We start from the raw sequence: 14,826 nt of genomic DNA, 5'->3' as shown, positions 1-14,826 counted from the left end.
AGAAGAAAAGAGCACGAAGGTAGCAAGCTTCCATAGCAGCTGTTGCAAAGGTTCTAACCAGTGGGGATTAAACCAATACCCTGCAGGCAGGGCAGGTCTCAGGCAAAACAATAATTATGTAAATAGACCACAGTTTGAAGCAATGCAGGGGACCTGGCATAATGACCAACATCTCCCCCTTTCTTTTAATCTAGTGGCCATACTATCAGGAATGTGGGGTGCTTTGTGAGGCAGGGAGTCTGACAGGAAGAGGCACACCTTTGGGGTACTACTGTCCTTCCTTGCTCATCCTCTCGGTAGAGAGAGAGACTAACAGGATTGGACGCACCCCTCAGGTTCAAGACCTGCCAAGCTCAACCACATCCTCACAATTTCCTGACATCTCCCTCTTTCTAAATGGCCATATTTAAATGGGTGAATGTCTGTAAAAGACTCCGGGTGAACAGAAACCTATATTGTGCAGGCAATTTCAAAAAGAACTGGAACAAGACAGGAAGGGACAAGTAGGAGAGCATCAAGAGCCAGTGTGATCCCAAGGGGAGGCCTGATGGGCAAAGGGGCGTTTCCTACCTCAAAGGGCAGGGCCTATCAGGCGAAAGGGCATTTCCTGCCTCTGGGGGAATCTCTTGCCTCTGGGGGCATTTCCTGCCTCAAAGGGTGTTTCTGGCCTCTGGGGAGGCTGGGCCTAGTAAGGAGGGGGAGTTTCCTGCCTCTGGGTACAGGGCCTGCAGGTGAGGGGCATGGCCTATAGAGTCCCAAGGCAGCTACCTGCAAAGTGCATGGACTACTGTGGTCAGTCTTTGAGAAACCCAGCAGTGTAAAGGGAGTGTTCAAAGGTGTATCAGCAAGTGCGACAGAAGCATCAGTTCAATGCCATGACCAGGGGAAGAAATGCCACACATCTATCTTGATGGGGGAGGACAGCCACTAGAACTTTGTTTCTCTGTAGAGAGTGAGCTGGAACTGCCAAAATATGACAGGTGAAGCAGAAGCAGGAAGGGCAGACAGCAATGGGTGAGAGAAAAGCAGTAAGAAATTTCTGTCCTGAAATCACTAAAGTTAGGGCAGAAATAAAAAACATTGAGAATAGGAAAACCATACAAAAGATCAACGAAAGTAAATGTTGGTTCTTCGAAAGAGTAAACAAAATCAACAAACCTTTAGCCAGACTCACAAAAAAAGGGAGAAGACCCAAATAAATCGGATAGTAAATGAAAGAGGAGATATCACAACAGACACCGCAGAAATTCAACATACCATGCGAGGATTCTATGAACCAAGCTAGAGAACCTGGAAGAAATGGACGATTTCCTAGATACCTACCAACTTCCAAAACTAAGTAAAGAGGAAGTGGATGACATGAACAGGCCCATCACAGCTAATGAAATTGAAACAGTTATCAAAAATCTCCCCCAAAATAAAAGTCCTGGACCAGATGGTTTTACAAATGAATTCTACAAAACCTTCAAAGAACTAATACCTCTACTTTTAAACGTCTTCCAGAAGACTGAAGACACTGGAACACTCCCTGCCAGCTTCTATGAAGCCAACATCACCCTGATACCAAAAGCAGACAGGGACACAACCAAAAAAGAAAACTACAGACCAATATCTCTGATGAACATAGATGCTAAAATAATGAACAAAATTCTAGCCAACCGGATACAGCAGTATATCAAAAAGATTGTTCATCATGACCAAGTGGGGTTTATCCCAGGCATGCAAGGTTGGTTTAATATAAGTAAATCAATCAATGTGATCCACCACATCAACAAAAGCAAGACCAAAAACCACATGGTCATATCAATAGATGCAGAGAAAGCCTTTGACAAAATACAACATCCCTTTATGATCAAAACACTACAGAAAATGGGAATAGATGGAAAATTCCTGAAGATAGTGGAGTCTATATATAGCAAACCTACAGCCAACATCGTACTCAATGGTGAAAAACTGGAAGCATTTCCACTCAGATCAGGTACTAGACAGGGCTGCCCACTATCACCATTACTATTCAACAGTGTTGGAAGTTCTTGCCATAGCAATCAGGCAGGAGCAAGGAATTAAAGGGATACAGATTGGAAGAGAAGAAGTCAAACTCTCCATATTTGCAGAAGACATGATAGTATACATGGAAAAACCTAAGGAATCCAGCAAAAAGCTTTTGGAAATCATCAGGCAATACAGTAAGGTGTCAGGCTACAAAATTAACATTCAAAAGTCAGTGGCATTCCTCTATGCAAACACTAAGTTAGAAGAAATTGAAATCCAGAAATCAATTCCTTTTACTATAGCAACAAAAACAACAAAATATCTAGGAGTAAACCTAACCAAAGAAGTGAAAGACTTATATACTGAAAATTATGAGTCACTAATCAAAGAAATTGAAAAAGACACAAAAAAGTGGAAAGATATTCCATGTACATGGGTTGGAAGAATTAACATCATCAAAATGAATATATTACCCAGAACCATATACAAATTTAATGCTATCCCCATCAAGATCCCAAGCACATTTTTTAGGAGAATAGAAAAAATTCTACAAATGTTTATCTGGAACCAGAAAAGACCTAGAATTGCCAAAACAATCTTGAGAAAAAAAGAACAGAACTGGAGGCATCACACTCCCAGATCTCAAACTGTATTATAGGGCCATTGTCATCAAAACTGCTTGGTACTGGAACTTGAATAGACACACTGACCAGTGGAACAGAATTGAGAGCCCAGAAATGAGGCCCCACACCTATGGACATCTAATCTTTGACAAAGGGGCCCAGATTATTCAATGGGGAAAGCAGAGTCTCTTCAACAAATGGTGTTGGAAACAATGGGTTGAAACATGCAGAAGAATGAAAATGAACCACTGTATTTCACCAAATACAAAAGTAAATTCCAAGTGGATCAAGGACTTGGATGTTAGACCACAAAATATCAAATACTTAGAGGAAAATATTGGAAGAACTCTTTTCTGCATAAATTTTAAAGACATTTTCAATGAAACGAATCCAATTACAAAGAAGACTAAGGCAAGTATAACTTATGGGACTACATCAAATTAAAAAGCTTCTTCACAGCAAAAGAAACCACTACCCAAACCAAGAGACCCCTCACAGAATGGGAGAAGATCTTTACATGCCATACATCAGACAAGAGTTTAATAACCAACATATATAAAGAGCTTGCCAGACTCAACAACAAGACAACAAATAACCCCATCCAAAAATGGGGGGAGGACTTGGACAGAATATTCACCACAGAAGAGATCCAAAAGGCTGAGAAACACATGAAAAAATGCTCCAAGTCTCTGATTGTCAGAGAAATGCTAATAAAGACAACAATGAGATATCACTTCACTCCTGTGAGAATGTCATACATCAGAAAAGGTAACAGCAGCAAATGCTGGAGAGGGTGTGGGGTCAAAGGAACCCTCCTACACTGCTGGTGGGAATGTCAATTGGTCCAACCTCTGTGGAGAACAGTCTGGAGAACTCTCAGAAAGCTAGAAATGGAACTACCCTATGATCCTGCAATTCCTCTCCTGGGGATATATCCTAAGGAACTCAACACATCCATCCAAAAAGATCTGTGTACACATATGTTCTTGGCAGCACAATTTGTAATAGCCAAAACCTGGAAGCAACCCAGGTGTCCAACAACAGATGAGTGGCTGAGCAAGTTGTGGAATATATACACAATGAAATACTACTCAGCTGTAAAAAATGGTGACTTCACCGTTTTCAGCCGATCTTGGATGGACCTTGAAAAACTCATGTTGAGTGAAATAAGTCAGAAACAGAAGGATGAATATGGGATGATCTCACTCTCAGGCAGAAGTTGAAAAACAAGATCAGAAAAGAAAACACAAGTAGAACCTGAAATGGAATTGGCATATTGCACCCAAGTAAAAGACTCTGGGGTGGGTGGGTGGGGAGAATACAGGTCCATGAAGGATGATAAATGACATAGTGGGGGTTGTATTGTTAATGGGAAACTGGGGAATGTTATACATGTCCAAACTACTGTATTTACTGTTGAATATAAAACATTAATTCCCCAATAAAGAAATAAATTTAAAAAAAAAAAAAAGAAAGTTCTGTCCTTGGAGTCTGTGAATCAGGTTCTTCAGATTGTGTCAGGTCAGATCATGGGTTTCGGGGGGAGCGGCTGTAGTTGTGGGTGATGTCAGAGGACAGGGGTCCAAATAGATGTCTGGGGATTCTCTATGAGTAGATGCTTCTTCATGTGAAGGCTTGACATAGCTGTAATCACTTATTTGTGAAGAAAAAACTTGTAACAAATTAGAAGTTTACTATAATTGATAACTCAATGATTATAATTGGTTTAAGTATATTTATAATTTTGGATGTCCTTTCTAGTATGATTTTAAGGTTGTTTAAACAATTTAAGCTCAATAAAATGTGGAAAGGTAAACAGAAGAACCACTGTTAGAAGCCTCAAGCATGAGAATCATTAGCATAACCATTGTGTGATCTATTATTCACTCGGGCTGGTTTAATTGAGAAGGTATATGAAAGTTTTACATATCAATAGCGTCTTTTCTACCTCTTGTTACACCCATTTAAGATGGAGACACACCCTAGGTGTGCGGAGGATCTTCAGACCAGATTTAGTTAAAATATATTTATTTTTAAGTAATTTTTACCTTAGACTTAAACAAACTCAAGTTACTTAGAGAGTTAACACATGTTAATGACAATTTTTTTTTCCACAGCACTGCTCAGCTCTGGCTTATGGTGGTGCAGGGGACTGAACCTGGGACTTTGAAGCCTCAGGCATGAGAGTTTCTTTGCATAACCATTATGTTATCTCCCCCACCCATACTCATACAGTTTTCAAGACTAAAAATTTCACATTCATACCAAGATGTAAAAAAAAAAAAAAATCAAAAGAGAAAAAACCCAGATTTTTTGGACTGTTTCTGGATGTCTCCAGAAATCATGGCTGCATCCAGTATTTTTTTTTATAAAGTAAATTAAGTTTCAGAATACTCAGAGCAAAATGGGTCATACAAAAATACAGTCATTCAAATTACTCTCTTACAAAACACAACTGAAAGCAGAGGGGGTAGACAGCAAACTTAAGATATTCAGAGAGAACGGGGGAGGGGGAGAGGCGGTAGGGAGTTTTATTTATTATTTTTTTTAGGCACTATTGAACCAGATTATTTAGATCCTGCTATGTTGCATTATGAGTCCCCAGAGGGCATCCTACTTCAAAAAGAGCCTCAAAATCCCAGTTAGGCTGGTTCTGACTGTTTCTGCAGGATTGCTGCAGGGATACATTGGATCGACCTTCTCGTGGTGCATCCCGTGAGTACCCATTCATTGGGGAAACTGACGATCCTTCCTAGCCGACTGAATCCACATGGATCCCAGTCACTTTCAAATCCAGCAACAAGCAGCTCCTGACAGCTTTCAACCTGACACTGTTGACTGGCTATGGAAGAAGGGCAAACGCTAGAAGAAAAAAGCTGCAGGCACCCATTCCCAAAAATATCTTCCCATAGAAGAAAGAATCGAATCAGGAGGGTAGAAGTAACCATGTGGCTCCATTCTTGGGGACTGCCAAGGTTCTGGAGAGGCTCTGCAAGTTAGAGTCCCCTTTTCCACGGGAGACATGGGAGAGGGAGTCCTGAAAGTCCCAGGGGAAATCTCTGCACATCTCCCAAGCTCTATGATCACGGTCATGAGGAACCAAGGTGTGGACTGGGGCAAAATGTTCCAGAGACAGAGAAACTGTCTCATGAAAAAAGAGTAGAGGGTTTGAGAAACCTCTTCATAAGGAAGAAGGTTGCCCATGGCAGAGGGGTCTCAGAAAAATAATACGAGGGAAAAAAGAATCACAGTTCCTTCATAAAACACGAGGCTGCAGAGAGCCAAGCAGCTTATATTTATCTGGGGGATAGGCAGGTTAGGCCCCACGTTGGTACGCCAAAATAAGGATAAACAGGGCATATCCCTAGGAGAGGAATTACTGGGTCATATGGAAAGTCCATGTCTAATCTTGTGAGAGTTCCCCACCCTACTAGGGAAAGAGAGAGGCAGGCTGGAATTATGGGTTGACTTGTCGATGTCCATGTTCAGCGGGGAAGCAATTACAGTAGCCAGACCTTCCACCTTCTGCATCCCATAATGACCTTGGGTCCATACTCCCAGAGGGATAAAGAATAGGAAAGCTATCAAGGGAGGGGATGGGATATGGAGTTCTGGGGGTGGCAATTGTGTGGAGCTGTACCCCTCTTATCCTATGGTTTTGTCAGTGTTTCCTTTTTATAAATAAAATTAAAAAAAATACTAGCCAAAATAATAATAATAAAAAAAACAGAAGCAGGGGAAAAATCTGATAGCAACAAATAAGGCTGGCAATAAAATTCACCTGGATAGTGCACATACTTCATTCTGCATATAACCCAGGTTCAGGCCTGGCTCTCATCTGCACTAAAGGAAGCTTCAGTGCCATGTTATCTCTCCTTCTCTCCCTGTCTCTCTGTATTTCTCTATCTGAAAAAGTTGACTAGGAGCAGTAAAACCCAGGTGATGACAACAAATTAGTTAAATAGACAGAGGCAAAGTTTACCTCTTTTACATCTAATGCATGCCATTGTCTTAATTTTCTCCTATTTATAATCAGTAAGTTCTGAAGCTAAATGAAAAATTAATTTTAGTATTAACTCATGACTTCCTGTTCAGAGGAAAGAACTCTTGTTATTTTCAGAATATACCATCAAACTAAATATAGTGACATCTAAGTCTAGTGACTATTTAAAATCATTTTTTTCTTTTTTTTTCTTTTTTTTTTCTTTTTTTACAGTTGAATGGTCTTCTCCCATCCACAACGAAGAAGACTGAAAACTTCCTAAAGGGCCAGGAGACAGCATAATAGTTATTCAAAGAGACTCTGATGCATGAGTATCCAAAGTCCCAGGTTCAATGTCCTGAACCACCATAAGCCAGCAGTGCTCTGGTAAAATAAATAAATAAATAAATAAATAAATTGGTTAAGTTTATTCCCTAGCATATACTGGTGGAATATTTAAGAAAACAGTAAATACCAAAAAAGAAAAAGAAAAAGAAAACAAATACAAAAGACAACAACTGTACAACTATTAAAAGATAACATTCTAGAATGGAAGAGAAGGCAGGACCACTGGGGAAAAAAATGGGCAAATGTATATAGTGATAGTTATAGAAATAATAGTCAGGAGTCAGGCAGTAGTACAGCGGGTTAAGCGCAGGTGGAGCAAAGCACAAGGACCGGCATAAGGATCCCAGTTCGAGCCCCCGGCTCCCCACCTGCAGGGGAGTCGCTTCACAGGCGGTGAAGCAGGTCTGCAGGTGTCTATCTTTCTCTCCCCCTCTCTGCCTTCCCCTCTTCTCTCCATTTCTCTCTGTCCTATCCAACAAAGACGACATCAATAACAACAATAACAACCAGGACAATAAGACAACAAGGGCAACAAAAGGGAATAAATAAATAAATAAATATTTTTTAAAAATCTTTTTAAGGGGAGTCGGGCTGTAGCACAGCGGGTTAAGCGCAGGTGGCGCAAAGCACAAGGACTGGCATAAGGATCCCAGTTCGAACCCCGGCTCCCCACCTGCAGGGGAGTCGCTTCACAGGCGGTGAAGCAGGTCTGCAGGTGTCTATCTTTCTCTCCTCCTCTCTGTCTTCCCCTCCTCTCTCCATTTCTCTCTGTCCTATCCAACAACAACAACAATAATAACTACAACAATAAAACAACAAGGGCAAAAGGGAATAAATAAATAAAATAAATATTTAAAAAAATCTTTAAAAAAAAAAAAGGAAATAATAGTCGACCCATATCTGTGACCTTGGTAGTATCCAATGGAGGGAATGGGAACACTAAACTCTGGTGGTGGGAAACGTGGAATTATACCTGTTATTTTGTAATTTGTAAATTAATAATAAAAATTTTAAAAGGGAGGGGTGGCTGGGCAGTGGCACAATAGGTTAAGAATACATAGTACAAAGCATAAGGATTAACACAAGGATCCCAAGTCAAGCCCCTGGCTCCCCACCTGCAGAGGGGTTGCTTCACAAGCGGTGAAGCAGGTCTGCAGGTGTCTATTTTTCTCTCCCCCTCTGTCTTCCCCCCCCCTCTTTATTTCTCTCTGTCCTATCCAACAACAACAATAGCAATAGCAACAGCAAAAAAAAGGGAAAAATGGACTCCAGGAGAAGTGGATTAGTAGTGCCAGTACCAAGCCCTAGCGATAACACTAGAGGGAGGAAAAAAAAAAAAAAAAAAAAGCTAACATTCATTATATGCCTGATGGAGTGTACATGTTACAATGCATAAAGACCCAGATTTGAGCCCCTGCTCTCCACCTGCAGGGGGAAAGCTTTGTGAGTGTTGAAGTAGTGTTCCAAGTGTCTCTCTGTCTCTCTCCCTCTGTAACACCCATCCTTCCCTCTTGATTTCTGGCTGTCTCTATCCACTAAATAAATAAGACAATTAAAAAAAAAGAATTGGGGTGGGGGTAGATAGCATAATGGTTATGCAAACAGACTCTCATGCCTGAGGCTCCGAAGTCCCAAATTCAATCCCCTCTGAAAACATGTGAAAAGGGAATCAGTAGTGGGGTCTGACTTATAAGAGACTCACAGAAACATCTGGTCATTGACTAAGATCAGGACTTTCCTGACTTAGAAAGAATTCCCAGAACAACAGGATGGTCTCAGTCTACAAGGGATTCTAGCATTCAATGAACACATGATACTGGAAAATAAGTCTAGCAAAAACAAAACCTTCACTAAACTTGTATAATATCACTGAGGGACAGAGACGTCACCATTTCCAAAGACTTGGATCAGCAGACTGGATTAGTGAAGCTGGTAACATTAAGATTTTACTAAAATGAAAAGAGAGAGAGAGAGAGAGAGAGAGAGAGAGAGAGAGAAATTGATGAAGTCAGAACTACTTAATCTGGGAAGTCTCTTTGGTAGAGCATTCTAAATATTGAAGTGGGTGAATTTTCTGGGTTGGTTGCTTGTTCCATTGCACGATCAAAGAGAAACTAGTGCATATGCCCATCCTAAATAGAAATACTAGATTCACTCTGGCACTTACCATGGAAATGACTTTTCCCTTCCTATGAAAGGACATCTAAGCCTTTGGAGATATTAAATGAAATTCTGGAAAAAGAATGTGTACGGTAAACTTCTCTAAAGCTAAGTCTTGAATATCATACCCAGTAACCAAGACTTTTCACATTCTCTGAAATATATGTGGAGCCTTAATCTAAGCAGGAGACCACAGAAACACTTGGAACTTACCTTTTGTTCATGCCTTCAAGTAGAACAGCTGAAATCCTTTTCAACCTGTTTGCAACCTCGGGTTGGCTATCTGTAATAGCACCCACCATGTTGTTGGTAATCAGGGACAGGCAGGCAGTAATTTTCAATTGATTCAGCTTTTCTGCCAGTTCCTGAAGACGCACTTCATCTGTCATGAGTGTCTAGCATATTTATTTAAAACATAAAAATAGAAAGGGAAGCTCAATACCATGAAAATGTCAAATAAGCAGTGTTACATCCAAACAAACGTTCATTTCATTTTACCTCAGTAAAAATTATTAAACCACATGGAAAACAGACAGACCAGCCTTGGAACTTAAGAACTAAAACACAGGGAAACTCAAGGGAAGAAAACAATCACTCACCTCTGGAAATACTTTTTTCTGATAATCCCACTGTAGTAACTTCAAATAACTGTTATTTAGCACCAATGTAGGGCTCAGGTTTGCTTTGCTGGTCTTTTCAGCCCCAGGAGTTAAAGCAGTCTCAGGAAGAGAAAGTAATTCTTCCTCCAGAGATTCTCTTATCCACTTTGTAGTTTGCTTAAGACCACCTAAAAAGAAAGGCCACATATTTATCTTAAAGTTGATGGATCTATTCACTTACTTATTCGCCAAGACAGAAGTTTCTGTCATCTAATAGGTTCTGAGCATGAATGAAAAACCCATCATTCAGGGGTGGGTGGTATCCCACTGGGTTAAGCGCACATGGACCCAGGTTAGAGCCCCAGTTCCCCAACTGCATGAGTGGCGAAGCAGGTCTAAAGGTGTGTTTCTCTCTCCCTCTCTATCTTCCCCTCCTCCCCTCTGAATTTCTCTCTGTCCTATCCAGAAATTTGAAGGGAAAAAGAAAAAAGGCCACATGAAGAGTGGATTCATAGTGCAGGCACCGAGCCCCAGTGATAACCCTGAAGGCCAAAAAAAAAAAAAAAAAAAATTCCCATTCCTCCAAGAAGCCTACTTTCCAGATGGGGAAGTCAGCCCTGTAAAATGCAAAAAAACTATAATGGAAAACAATGAATGTCAGAAGGCACCGTGGGACTGGACAGTGCAAAAGTTGTCCAAGATGGAGCCTTACAGGGAGAACTTTGTCTGAGATCTAAAGCAGACCGAGGAGGGGGCTGTTAATCTAGGCAAGATGAGTAGCCCATACAAAGGCCTAAGACAGTGAGAGAATATAGCACATTCTGTATCTGACAAGCAAATTTATACTGCTGGTCCATAAAAAACTAAAAGGAAGAACAGATGACATTGGTTGACATGATAGAAACCAGCTCACACATAACCTTGAGGTTTTTTTTTTTAATAGAGAAAATATTAGGATAAAGGCATTTAAGGGTCCTAGATCACTCTGCATATCTAAGTATAGCAATGCACACACATGTTATGTGCAAAGACCCACACCAACAATGTTCATTCTGGCTTTCCAGGTTCATAGATATTACAAAAACCATTCAAGACAAACAGACCATTTCTAACATTCCAGAAAGTTCTCTCATCTCCTTGTTCAGTCAAATTTCACTCCTTTCAACTGCTTCTTGATTTCTATCTTCATGGATTAGTTTTGCTTTCTATAGGTCCATACATATGTGGTTGCTGGAAAATTCATGAGGGAGGGGGACAGAGAGAGACTGAGACTCTGACCCTCTAAAGCATTGCTGAGTTTTGGCGGGGGTGGGGAGGGGCTGCACTAAACGTGGGGCTCTGGGGCCTCTGATATCCAAAGATCTTTCTGTATAACCATTATGCTATCTCCCCCCGTCGTGTAATGCATTTTGCTTTAAGTTTATGTAATTTTTTTTGGTAATGGCTGTCTTTACTAACTCACACATTCCTGAAAATGCAACAAATGACTCCCAAGTCAGTACAAACTATCTCCAGCACCACCCTGTTAGTGCCCATTTCTAAATCCAGATCATTGTCCAATCAAACCCAAAAGAAGCAGGCAGAGGGGTACTTTACATTCAGTCATTGAAACAGATTTAATCAGAAAGCAAACAACTTGGCAGTGCAGAGAGGTTAATTAGCAACAGTCTCTAAAAACTAAGAAAGTTTACAGAGTGGGGAAGCAACTTGACTTTAGAGTCAAATTTGCTTCGCAGAGGAACGAATCTCAAATAAGTTTACCAAGAGTAACCAGTATATTACTTAAAATGTGTTCTAAACTCTCCCCTGACTAGTAAGAGGTTGACGAGAACCTGACCTCTAAGTCAGGACCGCCTTAGTTCAAGTCTGGCCTTAACCACCAGAGACGGATAAGATTCTGGGGAGTTAATGTCCCCTGAGATTCCTCCTTTGTAACCTTGGAATATTAACAGTTACCTTCCTGAAGATGTGGTGGGGGTTCAACAAATAAATATATGTAATGCCACTGCTGGCATAGAAGGAAATGTTTTGTAAGTATTACAAATCAGTCTCATATAGGGAGTTTATTATTTGTTTGTTTTTAATCTCTATTTGGATTTATTTTGATGCCAGAAGCTCAAGAAGTGCTATTCAGGTTCTCTACCTGCCACACAACAACTACTTTACTGTCTAAGCCACCTAGGACATATGGGATCTCCTGGACATAAAGAATCCCACCACACTGGAGGAACTTTGGTGCCATGGTCTCTTTCATAGAGACTGTCTCTCTGCCTCTCTGTATCTTCACGGGAGCAGGGGAAGGGGAGAGAGAGAGAGAGAGAGAGAGAGAGAAGGAATAAATCACTGGATATATTCAATGGAATGCTATTCCAGTTAGAAAAGATATTATAACCTTCAGGACAAAATGGATGGAAATGAAGGTGATTATACTTAATGAAGTAAGTACTGAGGTAAAATACAGCAGCCAGATGGTTCCACTCTTACGTGGAATACAGACAGTTGAAATCCAAGAACTTGCAAAAAGAAAAGAGGAGGGGAAGGGGAAGCACAGCAGCAGTAGTAGTCTCCCTGCAGCCTCCTAACTGTCTCTAAAACTTTGTGAGAGCAATGGTAGTTATTGTTTAGGGTGGTGTGTGGGGTTGTGTGTGTGGGGAGGTGGTCACAGAGCTTTGGCTGTGGGGCAGTGTGAAACTCTAACCCAGTAATCTTATATCAGTAGAATTCCAATAGTATTAGTCTCTGCTAACAAACAACTATCATCTATGTACAGTTGTTCCAAATGGTAAGTCTTCTGAAGGGACAGCCCACTTCAGATCATAAAAAGGAGGCAAGGTGGGCAGTAGCGCTGCGGATTAAGCACATGTGGCTCAAAGCACAAAGACCAGCGTAAGGATCCTGATTTGAGCACCCAGCTCCTCATCTGCAGGGGAGTCACTTGCTTCACATGTGGTGAAGCAGGTCTGCAGGTGTCTGTCTTTCTCTCCCCTTCTCTGTCTTCTCCTCCTCTCTCAATTTCTCTCAGTCCTATCCAACAATGACATCAGTAACAACAACAATAATAACTACAACAATAAAACAAGGGCAACAAAAGGAATAAATAAATATTAAAAATAATTTTAAAAAGGAGGCAAGGAGAGGAAGGTTCCCATTGCCAACGGCTAGCTAAGACTGCTTTCAAACATAATGTAGCTCTGAATTATTATTTTTTAAAATGTCACCAGATTTCTATGTTTATTGAAGACCAAGTCATCCTAGAGCATGAAGTTGTTTGTTTGTTTTGCAAGGAGGCATCATGAAATGGACTCCTCCCAACTCATCACTTACTGACATTTTGCATTTTGAACTGGATAATTCTTTTTTTTTTTTCTTTATTGGGGGATTAACATTCAACATAACAATACAACCTCCACTAAAAAAAGGATGTCCTCTGTCATCCTTTTTGGACCTGTACTCTCGCCCCCACCCACCCCAGAGTCTTTTACTTTGGTACAATATACCAACTCCAAGAACTGGATAATTCTTTGCTGTGGAGTCTGTCCTGTTCCCTGTAACAGGTCTGTAGCATTTCTGACCTTTATTCACCAGATGGCCAACAGCAATTCCCTCCTCACTTGCTGACAACCAAGTGTTGGCAGACATAATCAAATGCCCCCCTTTCAAGTACAAAATCATCCTCAAAAGAGAAACACTAACTATAGTAATAGAACTAACATTTATTTACTTTTGTGCATACGTATTTCCTCCAGCCTTGAGTAAAATGTCACTTACATTGTGAAAACATCAAATTTGACATACTAAAGTCCAATCTAGAAGGATTAACGTTTGGAGGGAGGCTCTACTGAGGCTGTCTTAGGGCAAAATTCACTTTGTTTTTTGGAGGTTCACTACTAGAAGAAAATTGCAACAGATTCCTTGCTAAAAAAGAAAGAAAGAAGGAAAGAAATGAATAGAAAAAAATAATATGAGCTAGTAAATAAAATAAAAAGGCCAAATGATATTATAGGTCATCAACCTGTATTTTAGGTTCTGGAATAAATAAATGATAGATGAAATTGTTTATTTCAAGAAAATGTCTCAAAACTAAAAGCTAGTTCAAGTGGCAGAGGAGGTGGTACAGGGGCTGGAGCTTTAGGTTTAAACACCTGAGTTCCCAAGTTCAGTTCCCAGCATGACATGTGCCAGAGTTACATTCTGGTTCTCTCTCTTACTCTCAAGTCAGTAAGGTGCTGGGTGGGGCAACCAGCTGAACACAAGGATTATAATATATGTATTATATTCATGAATGGTGAAGCAGTGCTACAGGTGTCTCTCTCTCTCTTCTTCTCCATCTCTCCCTTTCCTCATTATTTCTCTCTGTTGCTAACCAATAAATAAATAAAAATATTTTTAAATAAATAAATCACTTAAGGGTGGGGGTAGACAGCATAATCGTTATGCAAAGCGAGTCTGATGCCTGAAGCTCTGAGGTTCAAGGTTCAATTCCCTGCACTACCATAAGCCAGAGCTGAGCAGTGCTCTGGTTTAAAAAAAAAAAAGGGTAAATAAATCACTTAAAATATATGGTGTTTATGTACACTTCTATCAATTTGTAGTCATATAAATAACTATTTAATTAATATGAGAGGGGGAAATTGATTGAATGTCTCAGACTCTTAAAATCACAGACTGAGTCTTTTTAATATATGGGCAGGGAGACGGGTGGTAGCACAGAGGGTTAAGCGCATGTGGTGCGAAACGCAAGGACCAGCATAAGGATCCCGGTTCGAGCCCGGCTCCCCACCTGCAGGGTAGTCACTTCACAAGCTGTGAAGCAGGTCTGCAGGTGTCTATCTTTCTCTCCCCCTCTCTGTCTTCCCTTCCTCTCTCCATTTCTCTCTGTCCTATCCAACAACAATGACATCAATTTAAAAAAATATAACAATAAAACGAGAGCAACAAAAGGGAATAAATAAATAAATATTTAAAAACTATTTAAAAATATATGGGCTGAGTCTTTGAAATGTTGACTTTCTTAAAAGCCTAGACCAGGGAAAACAGAAGCAACTGGTGGCACAGCTATATACAAATAATGTCAAAGGACATAAATTATGGTGATGTTGTATACGATACAGAAAATCCTAAC

General features: G+C 40.4%; 1 protein-coding gene across 5 annotated transcripts in view; it reads right to left on the bottom strand.

Annotated features, from left to right (window-relative positions):
* TCP11L2 (t-complex 11 like 2) overlaps positions 1-14,826 on the bottom strand; it is a 69,665-nt gene that overhangs the window by 12,817 nt on the left and 42,022 nt on the right. For all 5 annotated transcript variants that reach the window (XM_060194360.1, XM_060194359.1, XM_060194361.1 and 2 more), the window contains 2 exons: positions 9,705-9,892; positions 9,319-9,500 (listed from right to left, as the gene is read on the bottom strand). In XM_060194360.1, the coding sequence (XP_060050343.1) occupies positions 9,319-9,500; positions 9,705-9,892 (370 nt within the window). The remainder of the gene's footprint in view (positions 1-9,318; positions 9,501-9,704; positions 9,893-14,826) is intronic.

This window comes from Erinaceus europaeus, chromosome 7, assembly GCF_950295315.1.
Source record: "Erinaceus europaeus chromosome 7, mEriEur2.1, whole genome shotgun sequence".
NCBI lineage: Eukaryota > Metazoa > Chordata > Mammalia > Eulipotyphla > Erinaceidae > Erinaceus > Erinaceus europaeus.
Note: the sequence above shows the minus strand (reverse complement) of the source record. Positions and strands in the feature narration are given on the sequence as shown.